The sequence below is a fragment of the Monopterus albus genome, unplaced genomic scaffold, assembly GCF_001952655.1.
Source record: "Monopterus albus unplaced genomic scaffold, M_albus_1.0 scaffold180.1, whole genome shotgun sequence".
NCBI lineage: Eukaryota > Metazoa > Chordata > Actinopteri > Synbranchiformes > Synbranchidae > Monopterus > Monopterus albus.
In genome coordinates this window covers 324,628-341,619 of record NW_018128060.1, presented here as the reverse complement: position 1 = coordinate 341,619, position 16,992 = coordinate 324,628, and the positions used below count along the sequence as shown (strand labels likewise).

At 42.0% G+C, this 16,992-nt stretch overlaps 1 protein-coding gene across 1 annotated transcript in view; it reads right to left on the bottom strand.

The window, feature by feature from the left end:
* Positions 1–16,992, bottom strand: part of robo2 (roundabout, axon guidance receptor, homolog 2 (Drosophila)) — a 261,870-nt gene that overhangs the window by 37,776 nt on the left and 207,102 nt on the right. The window contains exons 6-12 of the mRNA XM_020616827.1: positions 12,830–12,966; positions 11,622–11,633; positions 7,932–8,056; positions 5,945–6,116; positions 1,941–2,146; positions 1,100–1,181; positions 868–1,033 (exon numbers count right to left, since the gene is read on the bottom strand). Of these exons, the coding sequence (XP_020472483.1) occupies positions 868–1,033; positions 1,100–1,181; positions 1,941–2,146; positions 5,945–6,116; positions 7,932–8,056; positions 11,622–11,633; positions 12,830–12,966 (900 nt within the window). The remainder of the gene's footprint in view (positions 1–867; positions 1,034–1,099; positions 1,182–1,940; positions 2,147–5,944; positions 6,117–7,931; positions 8,057–11,621; positions 11,634–12,829; positions 12,967–16,992) is intronic.

Sequence of the window (16,992 nt, the reverse complement as noted above, 5' to 3'; positions counted from 1 at the left end):
TATTGAAAGAGTGGCCGCCTTCAGCTACCTGGGGATAATGATCGATGATAAGCTTTTATTCAGTGTGCATATTGCTAATCTAGTTAGGAAGTGTAAGGTTAAGATTGGCTTTTATTTTACAAATAAATCTTGTTTTACTTACAGTGATAAGAAAGAATGTGTGTAAACTGCTTTTCTACCTGTAATTGATCATGGCAATATATTATATATGCAGCCTCCTCAATTTTATGAAGCCTTGATTTAGTGTAGCATGCATCCTTATCTTTCATTAGAAATGCAAAGTCTCCTACTCACCACTGTATTCTTTATGGGTTAGTAGGATGGACATCACTGACCCTTAGCAGACAACAACACTGGTATATTTGTATTTATAAAGCAACACTGGGTAAACTTCCAGCTTGTCTTTGCACCATTTTCTGTCTCATCTCTGGTGGTTAATGGCTATGTTCTTCCAGGTGGTTACTTTTTAATGTACCTTGAATTTTTTACAGATCTGGGGAGAAATGGATTTTCCTACTACGCACCTTGGTCATGGAACAACTTGTAGAAAGACCTAAAGTAACACACATTCATATTTATTGTGGAATTTAAGAACATCATAAAGAATACAGTGAAGGGGACATGCAGCTGTTTCTCTTGACAGTCTGTTGTTTTTATCTTGTGAGTGGAATTTTTGTTTATTATGTTATATGTGTTGAATTATAATATGCTGTTAATTTGTATGGCCGCCATCTTGGCCAGGTTCCCTTTGAAAAAGAGATCTTGATCTCAGTGGGACTTCCTGGTGAAATAAAGGCTATAAATAAAAATAAATAAATGAAAAAGACAAATAGTGAATGAGAATTTGATGTTACTGTTAAAACAAACCTGAAGGCTTCAATGACAAAGGAAGAGACAGGCGATGCTCCGACCAGCCCAGGCTGCCAAGACAAGGACACACTGTTCTTGGTGACATCAGTGACCTGAGGTTTAGAAGGTGGGCCTGGAAGCTCATTCTCATCATGGTTCCTCATGACCAACACTCCACCTGATTCTGAATCTAAAGCTGACATGTTGATTTTTTTCATTAAATACATGGAATCATTATGCCATACTGAACCTTTGACTTCTAAGAAAGCACTCCATGATGTTTCACCACTGGAGCTGGTTGCTACACATGTGTAGATCCCAGAGTCTGAAAGCTGGTATACAGCAGAATACACATACATATATGAATAAAAGCAAACACACACACAAACAGCATTGACTCACAGAAGTTTAATGATGCTATAAGTGGCACTTTTAGCGAAAGGACCATTTTTATGGGCAGTAGCAATGACTGAATACTTATGATCATCCAATTGCTGAAACGATGAAAAACGATGGGGCGACTTTGTGTTGACCAAATCGTGTATCCTTTGTGAATGCCTCAAAGTGCTGACGCTAATTTCCTAATGAATTCCATTTTCTACTCACCACCCTTCCATCACTTTCCCACTCTTCCCCTTTATTTCCCCACTGTCCTGCAGACCACAATAAAGCCAGGGCAATTAATTTAGGGTGGGCTCCTGGAACCCCCTGGACCGATGACAGCTGGCTTGTCTCTCCGTCCCTTTTAGGAACTTTGGTTGGTTGTTGGTTTTTGTCCCTGTGCCTTCCCTCCATTTATTAAATAACATGTCAGCTTTGTCAAGCTTAATGGATATTCCACTGAGGCCTCTGTGTGGGGAAAGGACAATGAGAGCCTTTTAAATTTAATCTGCTCTAAATGTGTATGTGTGTACATGTAAGTGCATACATGTTTCTATCCAACAGCTGGAGCCCATCCAGCCCTGCACAGCTGAGCCTTGTCAAAGTTGTTGTACCTTTAAATGATACTATTAAACAATTAAAAAAATAATTCTGCTTCTTCATCCCTTTAAGGCATTATTAAAACTGATAAGAGCAATACAATCTCTTACCTTGATGTTTTTGATCTGCAGGCTGCCCAACTCCTCCAGAGACATGCGGGAGTCCTTTCCCAGCAGACTGACCCCGTCCTTTAACCAGCTGATGGAGGGGATGGGGTCTCCTGATGCCTGGCACTTCAACAATGCCACACTGTCCACCCCAAGAGTCTGATTGGATGGGCCTTGGCGAATGATGGGAGGTGGTCTGTCTGTGAGCACTGCGTTACAAAAACAACACTGTGATACATTGTCCATATCATTCTGAAATTCAGATGAATGATGGTGTTCACATAAGGCAGCGCTGATCAGAAGATGCACTGGGGGTGGATGTCTATCATAAAAAAGACTGTTTTTTCTGCAGGTCTTGTAATTGCACCACAGAACAATGACCACGTCCTGTATTGCCAGGAAGCAGGGGAAAATGCTGAGTAGGGCTTTCTAGTTTCACTGATGTGGCAGAGAAATGCTAAGCTGTTCCAGTTACTGGTTTATTTTTAAACACAACTCTGGATTCTGTGGTACAGTTTGGTGGTGAGACTCTTGCCTATTGACTCAGTGTGGTTCAGATAAATACATCAATGTGGGGCACAATAAAAGGTGAATTTCAGATGTTACTGAAACACCTCATGATACTTGTTTGGGCTGTAAACCATGAGAAATCTTAAGATGAGAGACAAAAGTTTTACATTTTGTACTAGTTTCACTCTAGATTAATGCTAATGCTGTGGTGAATCCCATTTACATGAGAAAAGTCATTTGTTATAATGTGAAAAAAAAATGTCAGAGGTGACCTCAGAATGAGTTAGCACTGTAGCACACGTGCAGTTTATATATTTAGGGTTGAATAATACGGAGTCCCCCCGGCATCACCGTACCCACATTAATTAGAAGGTATGGATTAACGATGTCAGACCTGCAGGGGCCAATTAACAAGTCTACCTCAGTAACCTTTCAACATATTATCACACCCTGAATTCCACCCCTATTTTCTCACTAGCAGCTGCATCTGACAAAAGGAAATGATTCCAAGCAACACACTTCGGCTGTGTTATGGTCACCCCTTGCTTTGGGTCTCCTAAGACAGAAAGAGAAAGAACTGTGCAGAAACCTAAAATATTAGATACCACAACCAAATTTCAATAATAATATTTCACTTATTTTTTGGATTCTCTGGAATGTTTATATTAACATAGTTATATGAATAAAAAGTGGTAAAGCAAGTCATAGACTAAGCTGTAAGAGGATTCAGAGCACATGCTACTAGCCAGGGATTATTTATGATGTCTTATCTTAGAAACACCCCCAGCGAGCTTTTTGTTTGCCACAGTTTTGACCTACAATATAGACTAACACCAACATTAGGAGCTCCTTAATTTCACTACTTCATACAGTATCCTGAATTATAATGTGCATCATAATGGGTGTTTTTAATCTAGTTCATTACTCCATCATGTTTCTTAAGAAAATACAGATAGAAAGCTAGTTTAGACAGACAAGAGTGAGTGGTCCAGGGTTTGAGGCAGCTGATGTATGTGTCACTGGAATGTAGGAGTGACAGAGAGAGGAGGCAAGGCTCGACTGTGGCCTTGGGTCTCTGGCTTAGGAATTTCTCATTACAAATCTCCTTGAACTACACAGGTTGTTGTCGGGGATGGGGACAGTAAATCACAAAAAGACTGCAGCAGGTGTGGCCATGACCTCACCCTTGGCCTTCCGCTACCTTTTTTTCTTAGACCTGCCGAACAACAACTTGTTACAAGCCTTTGGTCCTTTCGGTTACCAAACCAACTAAAAGGACTAATTGCTAATCAGCCATTTGGCTGTAAATGTGTTGTTGTATCATTTCAGACATCCATCCATCCATTCACTTTCCTCTGCTTATCCGGGACCGGGTCGCGGGGGCAGCAGTCTAAGCAAAGATGCCCAGACTTCCCTCTCTCCAGACACTTCCTCCAGCTCCTCCGGGAGAATGCCAAGGCGTTCCCAGGCCAGCCGAGAGAAATAGTCCCTCCAGCGTGTCCTGGCTCCTCCCTGGGGCCTCCACCCGGTGGGACATGCCCGGAACACCTCCCTAGGAAGGCGCCCAGGAGGCATCCGAAACAGATGCCCGAGCCACCTCAGCTGGCTCCTCTCGATGTGGAGGAGCAGCGGTTCTACTCTGAGCTCCTCCCGGGTGACCGAGCTCCTCACCCTATCTCTAAGGGTGCGCCCGGCCGCACTGCGGAGAAAGCTCATTTTGGCCGCCTGTATCCGGGATCTTGCCCTTTCGGTCATGACCCAAAGTTCATGACCATAGGTGAGAGTCGGAACGTAGATTGACCAGTAAATCGAGAGCTTCGCCTTACAGCTCAGCTCCTTCTTCACCACGACGGACCGGTACATCGACCGCATTAGTCAAGAAGTTTCTCGGTGGTAAGGCACCGGGGGTGGATGAGATCCGCCCTGAGTACCTTAAATCTCTGGATGTTGTTGGGCTGTCTTGGTTGACACGCCTCTGCAACGTCGCATGGCGGTCGGGGACAGTGCCTCTGGACTGGCAAACCGGGGTGGTGGTCCCTCTCAAGAAGGAGGACCGGAGGGTGTGTTCCAACTATAGGGGGATCACACTCCTCAGCCTCCCTGGGAAAGTCTATGCCAGGGTACTGGAGAGGAGAATTCGACCAATAGTCGAACCTCGGATTCAGGAGGAACAATGCGGTTTTCATCCTGGCCGTGGAACACAGGACCAGCTCTATACCCTCTTCAGGGTGACGGAAGGTTCATGGGAGTTTGCCCAACCAGTCCACATGTGTTTCGTGGATCTGGAGAAGGCATTCGACCGTGTCCCTCGCAGCGCCCTGTGGGGGGGTGCTCCGGGAGTACGGGGTCCGGGGCCCTTTGCTAAGGGCGCAGCCAGGGGCCGGAGGGAGTCCGGTTTGGGGACCACAGGATCTCGTCTCTGCTTTTTGCAGACGACGTTGTCCTGTTGGCCCCATCAAACCAGGACCTCCAGCGTGCACTGGGGCGATTTGCAGCCGAGTGTGAAGCGGCTGGGATGAGAATCAGCACCTCCAAATCCGAGGCCATGGTTCTCAGTCGGAAATGGGTGGCTTGTTCCCTTCAGGTTGGTGGAGACTTCCTGCCTCAAGTGGAGGAGTTCAAGTATCTTGGGGTCTTGTTCACGAGTGAGGGAAGGATGGAACGGGAGATTGACATTTCAGGCATTTGAAGTACAATTTTGTTCCTGTATCAAGCAAAATGTAAAGAAAAAAGTGTTCTTGCTTTTTGTTCATGTGGTGCTTTTAATCTTCCTAACTACACGATAGCTGGTACTTCATCACACATATGGATGGCTGTCTATCTCACCCCCACTACAGCCGAGCAGATTAGATGCTCCGACACCTCGCAGGACCACACAATTCATTCTACCATGGTCCCTCACTCACTCAGTCATGCCTCCTCTCCTTCTGCCTCTTTCTCTAGCTTCCTCCCTCATACACATACTTGTGCATCTCACCCACTCACCTAAAACACTGATCATTAAACCTGAAGGAACTCAAGGACAATGCTTTCTTTCCTTTCCAAAAGGAAAAGTAGAACATTTTAATTAAATTGTGCCAGGAACAAATGAAACAAAGTGTAGAGCAAACTGAAGCAACTCAAGGTCATGGACATACTGGCATTTCTCAAACCAAAGCTGAATTTATTCTTGCACATGGAATAACAAACATTTAATGTATACATTTTTTTTGTATTGTATACTTTCAAAGGTGTTAAAGCTTAAATTTTTAACTCAACACAACAAGAAAGTTGTTGCAGTTAAATAACGACAAACTGAAATCAGATCATTAATGTCTAAATTTGTTTGCTGTGGGGTAAATGTCTAAATTCATGTGGGAGAGAATCAAACATGCATATTAATTCTACATCTGCATTTATATGCACCAGCTCCACCACTTTTGCTGTGGTGCTAAGGCATGTGCTAGTGTGCTGTAGTGTGCTGGCAGGGAAGAAGTTGAGTGTCAGTTTGTCCTCACCATCTGTGACCTCCAGTTGAGCCTTGGCGAGGATACTGCCTGCCACGGTCAGGGCCTGGCAGATATAGTAACCAGCATCTGCCCGCTGCACAGATGAGATGGTGAGGTCTCCGCTGGGCGACACTGAGAAGCGACTGTTAGGCTGCTGGGGTTGGTTGGGAAAAAGCAAATTCTGTAGGAAGAAAAACAAACAGCCAATTAGTGAGAACATGGAACCAATACAACCTGGAAAAATTACAAAATGTTCACACACCCACCAGCCAAACACACACATGTACTGTGCACAGTACTCATACAGTGGGCAGTCTATTACAGCTATAGTATAAACCATTTCATCTATCACTTGGTTACCCAACCGCACAAAGTGAACAACATGTATACACTTTGATGTTTTGCTTTCATACTTATACTTGGGTCAAGCCCGAGGCTCCACTGTGTTATAAAAGGTACTTTTGCTCTTGTTGGCTTCACAAGAACTTTCCTTTCTGCTTTAGTTTCACAGTGGTTTTGAGCTGCCTTTAGCCACAGACACCACCCCAGACAAGTTGAACTGGTACTGAATATTGTGCAGTTTACCTTTAAGATTGCTACAGCTCACTAAATAGCAAAGTTAATTTTCTTTAAGTTTGCATTTTAACATTTTATGTTGCATTTAATGCTTTATGTAAAGCACAATTACTTTTATGAATGAAATGTGCCATATAAATAACTTGTCTTGTCTAAAGAGGAATGGATAATCAAGGCAAGGCAACTTTTTTTATGTAACACATTTCATACACAGAGGCAAGGAAAAACAGCAACAGCATTAAAAACACTAAGCATTAATCTATCCTACTACTCTATTTCAGAGTAAACACAGAATCAGAGAACTGATTATGCATGACTAAACATCACCCCCACTTTTTTGAATAGCTATTCTGTCACCTCTTTGTATTCCTTTTACATATCAGCAAATGCACCAACTAGATTGAATTACACCTAATCACTTTAATGCAACAAATTATGTTGTTTTTAAAATTAGGCTCTGCATCTACATGATCCTCAAGTGTGAGACAAAGGCCTTTCTGTCATGTAATAATTACAAGTGCTGTCACACCTTTTATACTGTATGCTAGTGTGAGTGAGACAGAGAAAGCACTGATAAATACAAGAACAGAAGGCAGAGACGGCTAGGACATGCAAGTGCCTGTACAAAAGTGTTTGTCCTGCATTCATTTCAAAAGCCTCATCTTTAATGACAATGTGAGACACATGTCAGATATAAAGTTCACAAGTCGGATACAAGTTCACAAAATTACTCAGTGTTTATGAATCATATGCTTTAGGTCACACATTGCTAAGTGGTAAAATGGGTGAGTATTAGACCAAATGCTTGTGTGAACCTAAAAGCAAGTGTATCACTTTTTTTCACTCTTTCATGTGAACTTTGGTGTAAGTGTTGGTCTGTGGGCTATGCCTGTGTGTGCATGTGTGTTTGAACTTTAGCCAGAGCTGAATCATATCTCTGGCTTATCTACAAGTCTCAACAGGCTCCTAATTTGCACTGTTGTTGAGCGTTGCGAGGACACCCAGGTATTTGAATGGGTAATCTGCTTGAGTGAGGGATAGGATCGTTCTTATCAGTGCAGGGTCACCGGAAACCGATTAGCACTTTGCTAGGCGCACTGTCGTTTGGCAGCTCCTGAAAACAAAGGTGTATCTGTGTGTCTACAGTGAAGATACTGATGACAGATAGTGTAGCTTGAAGTGCTGTGTGTGTGTGTGTGTGTGTGTGTCTGTGTGCAGGGCAGGTGAATCATAAGTGCTCAGCAATTTTGCCCATAGCAAACAGAATCTAAAGTGCTGAGTGTTGATAAGACCAGATGTACAGCAGATAATTAAAGGTGCCTACTAAGGGTGTAATATACAGTATGTTCATTTAAAAAACTATGCAAAAAAGATAAAAATGTTTCCCCACAGTGGGTTGTGTGAGATTGTCTGTTCTTACCTGACTTCCCTCCTTCTGCCAGAAGACAGCAGGCTGGGGGTTCCCCTTGGTTTCACATGGGAAGGTGGCAGTGCGGCCTTGAGCCACAATTTGGTCCCTCGGACGGATGACAAACTGGGGCGCAGCTGAAGTCAAAGGGTAAAAACATCAGTGTTAGTAAACTGGAGGGACATAATGAGGCCAAACATCAGGGCTGGAGATCATCAGGGCATCAAGCATCAAGCAGTATACCACATGGTCAAATCAAAATGGGAGTGCTGTACAGAGCTTCCATGCAGAATTATATCTGTCTGTTGCTCTCTAATGGCTTTGAACAAAGGAAGAACACCAACGACCATCACTTCCATGGTAACCAGGTTGGCCATTCATCCAGGTGAGGCTAAGGCTGAATGAATGACAGTCACATTGGCATTCACACAAGGAAGTGCCTCAGTCACAATGGAATTTAGATCAGAGACAACACAAAGGCACGCCCATGCCTTGAAAACATCCAAAACAGGTACACACATACAGGGTTAATCATGTCTGACTTTCCATATGGAAGATTTTGTCTGCATCAAAATGCATCACATATAAAAGTCAAGAAGTGGAGTGGCTCAGAACTTCTGATCAAAGTTGCATCAAAAGAGAGAGCGAGACAGAAAATACTTTTTCTGTTTACCACACTTCAAGCTAACACCTCTCCATCAAAGAGGGACGAGGCTTAAAAGGCTATCAAACTTTGAAATCATGGTGTGAAGCTTTCTCAGTCAATATTCATGACTCCATCAGGAGCCAGACCAGTTGTCACACACTTGCGGTCAGGACAGAGTGAGACATTTCTGACTGACAACTTGACAGATGCAGTTCAATATTAAATAGAGAGGGGTGCGGAGATTAGATACAACCTATTTTGGTGTGCAGTGTCGCTTCTCTTCACTGAACATTCCCTGATGGCAGGTTATGGAGGCATGGATTCAAACCATTACTTGTTCAAGTGATATCTATCATGATTTTTCATGGGGCACTTAATAAGCAGTGGCTGATGAATTAGAGTGCATAGCTGGAATAATAACAGAATTTTAAGTTTCAGTGCTCACAGCAAACTATCACTTAACACAAACAGAGGGTTTTGCTGGTATTTCAAATGTCAATTTAAAATTCCCCCTTTTCATCACAAAAAAGCAAAAAGTACAGTGCTGCATTTAAATGATGCAGCATGGCAGCAAAAGAGAACGTCATACAGTATTCCATCCTAATGAACTCCCCGTCATCTGTACATCACTGCTGCCATATGTTAATCATAAGTACTAGAGAATATTGCCACAGTTATGTCAGCTGCTAAAACACATGTCTGAAAGGGTCTAAAGTCTGATCTGAAATAATTTAGTGCATGACCCTTCTTGTTTATTCTATAACTGCCACTGGGGTTCTTGTGTTGACAAGTACCATGTTTGCCAAGATAAGACATCAATGACCCATTTCTTACAGGAGGAAATATAGTCCTTGCAGAGATAACAAGAGTCAACAAATTAAAAGGTTCTCACCACAACCTCAAGTAAGTGCAGACGGTGGGTGGAACAGGCCATTATTTTTTGACAAACAAAATGAAAGACTGAAACATTTCTACACGCTGCTGAAACATGTCTTCTATGACAAAAACTATGACAAGATGTTGCAATGCAGCATCTTGCATCCTTTCTGTTTCTTTTGATTTCTTTGTTCATGTAAGTCCTTTCACTGACAAGCCAGCTGGTTCCAGTAAGGCCAAACTCTTCCCATTTGGCTAGTTTGTCCATGTAATCCCATTTTGGGGGATGTGTATTTGTCAAAGATACACACAGTTGGGAATGGTACAGATGGCTACAGATTTACTGCCTTCCCGTTTAGCCTTCTGCAGCCTGGATATCTTGTGGCTCCCCCAATGCTGGGCCTGATACAGATCTCCTAAATCATGTTCTGGCAAGGTCTCAGTTACCTCCCTTCTCTTCCCGTGTTCTGTTCCATACCACACACCACATTACTAAGTACTCACAAAAAATATGGGCTATCACCTCACAGACTGGTCATTATCACTGTGCCGCCCGGTCTTGTCCTTTCTCACACTCATGGCAATACTTTCAATCTCTCTTTCTATCTTTTACATTTAATGATGAACATAACTGTGGGAAACACTGTATGCTGTGGATGTGTTTAAAAACGGAGAGCGAGGCTAACAGAGCAGCACAGATCAAAAACTCAGGCAAATCAAGAGGAAGTCAGTGTGTGGCAGTTTCATAGCTTGGCTCACACTGGCTATGTTTTGATTCAGAGACCCTTAATATCTTGAGAGAGGCTCCTTCCTGTCCCCTCCTATGGAAAGGCATGATTGAGTGCCCATATTTAATTCATGACAAGTCACATCTGCCTAGTTTGGAGAGGGTTCAGCATAAAACAGCAGTCATGGTGAAAAGAACAAACGGACAAAGAGACAGACATCTATTCAGTACACCCAGGCACACAAACTCAGAAGCATTTCTTCTTGCTTTAAAATCTCACATTCAATAATATTTTATTCAGAAGTCGACAGCAATTACTGTCTCTTCCCACAGGCGGAGTGAATGTGTAATTTCCTCCATCTTCGTGGAAGCTGACAGTTTGACAACTGTAGAGCAGCCACTGCTGTTTTGGCAACCAAAGTCCTACCACCGAGACAGTGTCTGGCTTTTTCTGCCAGTCAAGCCTGCCTTGACACCCATTTTTGCCATTCGTTGCCTCCTTCTCCTTTGTCTTGCCTCCTTCCCGTATTCCTCATGTTTCTACTCTCAAAAAACATGCCTTTCTCTCCAAGAGCCCATTTTCACCACTGCCTCCATTATCTTTTTAATTTAACATCTTAAGTGTATCAAATGTGGTTCTGCCTTGACCTTTTCCCTATCTACGGTGAAATTAAATGAGATTCCCCAGTCTGTGTTGAGTGGCTCAGAAGGGAAGAAGCTCATCCAAAGCAAACAGACTCCAGCTTTGTGTTCCAAAAATTCACAGATGGCCTCAAGACATGGAAGTTAAACACGTCTTGGACCATATGAGATGACAATGTCTGAGACCATCAGACAGCCAGGGCACTTACTGATCGCAGTGGTCTAAAATCTATACAGCCTTCAGTTTAGAGCTCTGCTGGAAACAGAAAGTCTACCTTACTATACTTTATAAATCTATGAATCCTTCACACATTCCATCAGCCATAGACTAAGTAATGACTTCTGAAAAATGAGCCTGGACAAACGTCTCCATGACAACATGTTGATGTTATTATGAAACTGCTTTTATTACAAAGGTATAGAATCCAGCTATATACTGTAAACCGTGATTAAGTTTGTTGATGTTTTGACATAAATTCTATGTATTTAACTGCTTATGTTCCAAATAGACATGAATACTCAGCACAAATAAAAGCCATGCTAAAGTGACCTCTTGTGCATCATATTTAATGAACAGAAAGACCTGGTGTAACAGGACAGTGTTTTGTTAGGAATCCAGACAGATAGAAGTATAAATCTCCACAAACTACATAAAGAGTTTGCAAACAATATTTGTAATGGTAGACAAACCTGTGTTAATCAAAATCAGTCATGTTAAAGCAATGGTAGTTGATTGTCAAGCAGTCAAGAGCAGTAGTGTGGATGAAGAGGGCATGCATGATGGAATCAAATCAGAAGGATGGGTACTTACCAACAGGGCGAGCTGGAGACACAACAATGGAGGAGTGGATACACAAAAGAAACAAATTAAGGCACAGACATACAAACATATAAAACAACAGAAGAGGAAAGGAACAAACATAAAATAAGACAAAATAAAAAAAAAACAAAGTCAGAATGAATGACATGTTGGGTTGGGGCCAACATATTTGTGGCACAGGAATACATGACAGAGAGGATCCAATGGAGCTTTTGTCCACTGTCCACCCGACAGTTTGATTGATAAGCCTCTGATTCTCAGACCCCTGAATGATAAAGGCAGTTTTGTATGAGCGATCAATTCCTGTGGGGACAACCACTTCTGCTCTTCAGAGACAAATATGTTCCTGGACCTTCTCTGTCAGCATTAATGAAATCTACATTTCTATGGGTGGTGTGTGTTTGTAATAGAAAGGTGAAGGTGTGTTTGTCATTAGTGCTGATGGACAGAGCAGAAAAAAGAGAGCAAGAGAAAGCGAGAGCGCAAACAAGATTTCCAAGGCTATGTAAAGGCAGCACATGGGTTATATCCAGAGACTGAAGCTCCTGAAATCCCCACAGTCTATTCAGATGAGTTGCTGCAGGTAGTGGTTCCCCCAGTGTTTCATCTGTGTTATTGTATGTGTCTTCACTGTCAAGTAAAACATTAGTTACAGCTTTAAATAACAGCTTCTAAAGGAGTAAAAAGAGAAGTGAGCCCAGGTCTTCTACCTCCCCTTGGCCCCATGTGTTGCTCTAAAGTGCTCCACAGGGACGTCAAACACTTGGTTTTAATGGGAAGAAGAGTGATGAAAAGAAGGAAAACTATGGTCAGAATGTTTTTATTAACCTTCCAAATCAACAGTGTGGGACTGGCAATGTGCACCAGTAAACTGTGAAATAGCTTTGCTGACTGGGTGGTTACAGCGCGGACGGCAGCGTGGCTAGCAGACCATCATGACGAGAGGAGGGTAGCAGAGTGTGTCGACGCTGCACTTGGAAATGTAAATAATTAAACAGATTCATAGACTTTCTACATCTCTCTTGGCTGTGTGAGTCAGCATTCTGGATTTCCATTTGTCTAACATAGACCCTATGAAGCAAACTGCCAATCTAAATCTCATATTAGTCTACAAGTACAAAAACCTCAGCAGGTCATGACTTCTCATAGTGTTGTTCTTTGTGACCTAATGTGAAAAAGGCAACAATGGTGCTTCGTACCTCTGACTGTGAGCGTGGCAGAAGCCTCCAGCTTTCCCACACGGTTTTCTGCCACACAGGTGAACATGCCTTCATCATTGACGGAAGCCTTCTTCACTCTCAGCACGTAGCCTTCCTTGTCATACCTGATCTCATACCTGTCAACACAGATGTAACATCATGAAATTCAAGCTGCCTGTTCGGTATTAAATGAAAATAATATAAATTCAGGTAAAACATTAACTCCATGACAAATTAGATGTGCTTCTTTGTTTGATCCACGCTTGTCGAGTTGTCTGGCAGCAGCCGTGAAGAGTATTTGTTCTCAAAGAGGTACAGAGAAGCACAACTGTTTGTTCTGACAAATGAAGATTACAAGGGGGAGCATCAATTATTCAACAATGATACACAGTACACAGAGAGGTGTGTGCTCAGTTGGAACCCTCAAAACTTCAATATTCATGAGATGTTTCTCACTATGTGTATGTGTGTGTTCACGTGTGTAACTGTGTGTCTAATATACATGAACGACTATGCAGCTGCAATGAGTCTATATAGAGCTACACCTTCTCACTGTAAACCAAACTGACTCAGCCAGTACAGTAGGTGGACTACATACTACATAGCTATTTTTTCTTTATGTGTGTTTGCAGATGCCTGTATGTGTGACTACACCTGTATCAACTGTATGGTGGTTGACAAGTGAATGATGCTGTTCTCATTTCTTGCTCTAGTCTCTAATTGAAGGGGTTGTTGGCCTGGCAGTATGTAAGGAGTGCGCTGGTGGGGGTGGTGAGGCTGCGTGACGGTGGTCTGTCAGCCTGACAACCTTCTGTTGTTCACAATCTGTCACTCACAGACAGTGAGAACAGAGTTGAGATGAGCAGATAAAGGGCCACTGTATTAGAGCTTGACACAGTGTTGCCACTTAAGAGCCCCGATGTAGAATTTCTATAGGATTATTAATATTTAAAGTATTAGGTTGTAGAAAAATGAGACTGTCCTGGTGATAACGGTGCAACTGATGTGTTGCCTTCCCTTCATGCAGTGTAGTCAGCCACAAGTGTCTTTTTTGATACCGCCACTTGGAGTCCCCCAAGTCAGACTTATTTAAATTCACATAGGAGCATTAAAGAAAACAGCCTGAATCATTTTTATTATAACCTCTGTGCCATAAAACCCCAAACTTGTAGTCCAACAACTATTAAAACCATAAAACACCAAGAGCAGTGATGTCTGCCCAACACAGAGCTTACCCCTCAAAGACTGAAAATGCAGTCACAAAGTTGTTTCAGAAGGAAAAATTGTAGTGATCTGCATGTCCACGCCTGTGCAGTACGCCTGATGTATCACACTCGTAGAGAAGGGGCTGGCATGCAGACTACCCCAAATTACACCCCCCATGTCTCTATCAGAAGGGAGAAAGAAGAGAAGCCTTCTGCATGTCTTTCATCACTGTTACTGTTAGCTTATCCTGCCAGAATGGTGTGTAAGTGAGAGAGAGAGCGAGAGAGAGTAACAACATATAATAATACACGCATAATAAATGTTATTTAGCAGAGGGTTTTTTCAAATTTAGGATTAATGTTACTAGCTATAGCCACTGAAGTTACCATTAAAAAATCATTATCAGTTGAAGTGTACTCTATATTTCAATTATTTACACCACTTTATTTTGCCATCAGACAGCCCTTTCCAACAGGGAACTCAAGCCATTATATCACTCTTTTCAGAGCCACCAGAGTCCACTGACAAAAACAATAATTTTACCTTGCACAGCACAGGAGCTGCTGATCTACCACTGCTGTTTTGTCAAAACTAAAGTTTTATCAAATACAGTACGCCTGGAGCCTTTGAAGAGAGCATAGATGGATACAACAGGTTCCTCATTAAAAAGGCCCATCTGACTGCAAGATAATGCGATGAAAGTATCATAATATATTAAGATAATCATCTTACATACAGTATCTGTGCCTGCGTGCTCTCAAATTGCAACTTACAAACTGAATACCACTTGGAACTTGTTTTGTGCACCTTCAAGCCTTTTGGCACTGACAGATTTTCACATAAAACCCCAGGGAGAAATCTGAGAGCGCAGATTCAAAAATGAGCGAACGCATGGCTGGGATTACGCTCTCAAATTTGATTCTGCACTTACAAATCTGTGTCTGCATACTCTCAAAAGTTGTTACAAAATGAGTAATACCCGAAGTGTGGTTTGTGCACCGTCAAACATTTTGTCTTGAATTCACTTCCATAGTAACCAGAGTTCCCGGGGAATACATCTCATATCTTGTTAAGAGGTCAAACATAAACTAATTTTCAGGGCCCCATTGATTGACATAACTGTCGGCTGGATGCATAACAACAAGTCTTAAAAACAAGAGCCCTGGGACACAGACTCTGGGGGAACATTTTGGTGCTGTGGACTTTTTTGTGAGCACTTTCACAACTAATCAAATTTTGTGTTATTTCTGCTTGTGTTTATTATTGTGTCCTGGTTGTGGGAATTTGATTGATCAGTTTTTTTTTTGTTTTTTTTTTTTACATCTGTAAAGAACCTTTGTAAACTTTACTAACACTTACCCACCTGAAGCTCTTTTCAGGCGGAGCTCTGACTGGCACCCCACTTTGAAACAATAGTAAACCGCTACAAACCACAGCAAATACAGAAATATGTCACTGAATACAATAGCATGATTCTATTGTGTATTTCACTGCTTCAGGACAACAATAGAGCTCTATGGCAGAGACCACCAACAAACCATGGTTTACAGCTTGAAGTACTTTAGAGTAGCTGTATGCTGTGGTCCATTTCCCTGGGAATGGGAAAGACCCCTCTGCTCGACCATCAAGTGTTCTGATGGCTGGCAGCCAAAACTAATCTGTCCTATCCATGTCTTGTTTTTTTTTTCACCTGCTGTTATGACATTTCTTGAGCAAGCATTCAAAGGCAGCTTTATTGAAGCACATTCCTCAACTCTGACTGCCAGTCCCACCTCTCTACACAGGTACTAAAGGAGCCATAATGATTATTTGACTGAGTCATGACTGAATGCTTTGTTCTAGAGAGAGGGGATGTACAGTTCAAGTAATGGTGGGGGATGTGAATAAAAGCATTTAATGTTGAATCTGAGTGAATGGCATGCAAAAGAATGAGACAACACCCTTTTTGGACAAACCGACTGTAAGATGAAACACAAACAAGTTAATAGAAAGAGCTTTCTCCATTACCCTGGCCTTCGACTAGTATGGGTATGTAAACTCCTGACTGGCAAGAGGAGGTGGAGATGAGAAAAAAAGTGACAAGGACATGTTAGGACTTGGAGAACACATCACCACGACTCCCTAACAAACTATAATGAGAATGAGTGAGCAACGTGTTCCTAGCACTCTCAAGGAAGCTACGCTAAACTAGCTTTGTGTCAACAAATAAGGAAAGCAAAGTTTTACTTCAGACATGACTAGAATCCTATTTTTGCAATATTTTACTGACTTATCTCATGTCCAGTCTAATTGCATTGGTCAAAATATGCATGGCTTTCCAGGTTTTTAACTCCAGACCCAAGAGTAAAGTGTTACCTTTTTTATGAGATTCAGAAGCAGCACAGATGATCTACAGCAGTCTTTCCATTAAAATAATCTAAAAACAAGACTAAAAGTTTAGAGCCATACTAGTGACTATGTGAGGCTGTATGCAGTGTTTAGTACTAACTAGAAATAGTGGTATCCTAACATGCTCACAATGACAATGTTGACATGCTAATGTTAAGCAGGTGCAAGGATTACCATTCACATCTTGGCATGTTATATTTGCTAATTAGCACTAATCACAAGTACAACTAAGCCTAATGGGAATGTCATTACTTTTGCAAACATTTTGTCATAAATCAAAAGTATAGGATAAACTGAAATTTCTGACCTGATGCTGGCCCAAGATTAAAAATCCACAGTTCACCAGAGTCACTAGGATTCATCCTCTTAGCACCATGGATGTCTATCAAATTATCATGGTAATAGTTGTTGAAGCATGTCACATCAATCTTATGGTGGCACAAGAGATAAAATCAGAGGCTTACCAAAAAAAGATACTTGGCAAAAATTTCCTCCGAGTAGAACAAAGCATGATATTGTTAGCTGGTTCAGTGCTACCTAGCAAGCGGCAAAGTTACCTAATACTGTAG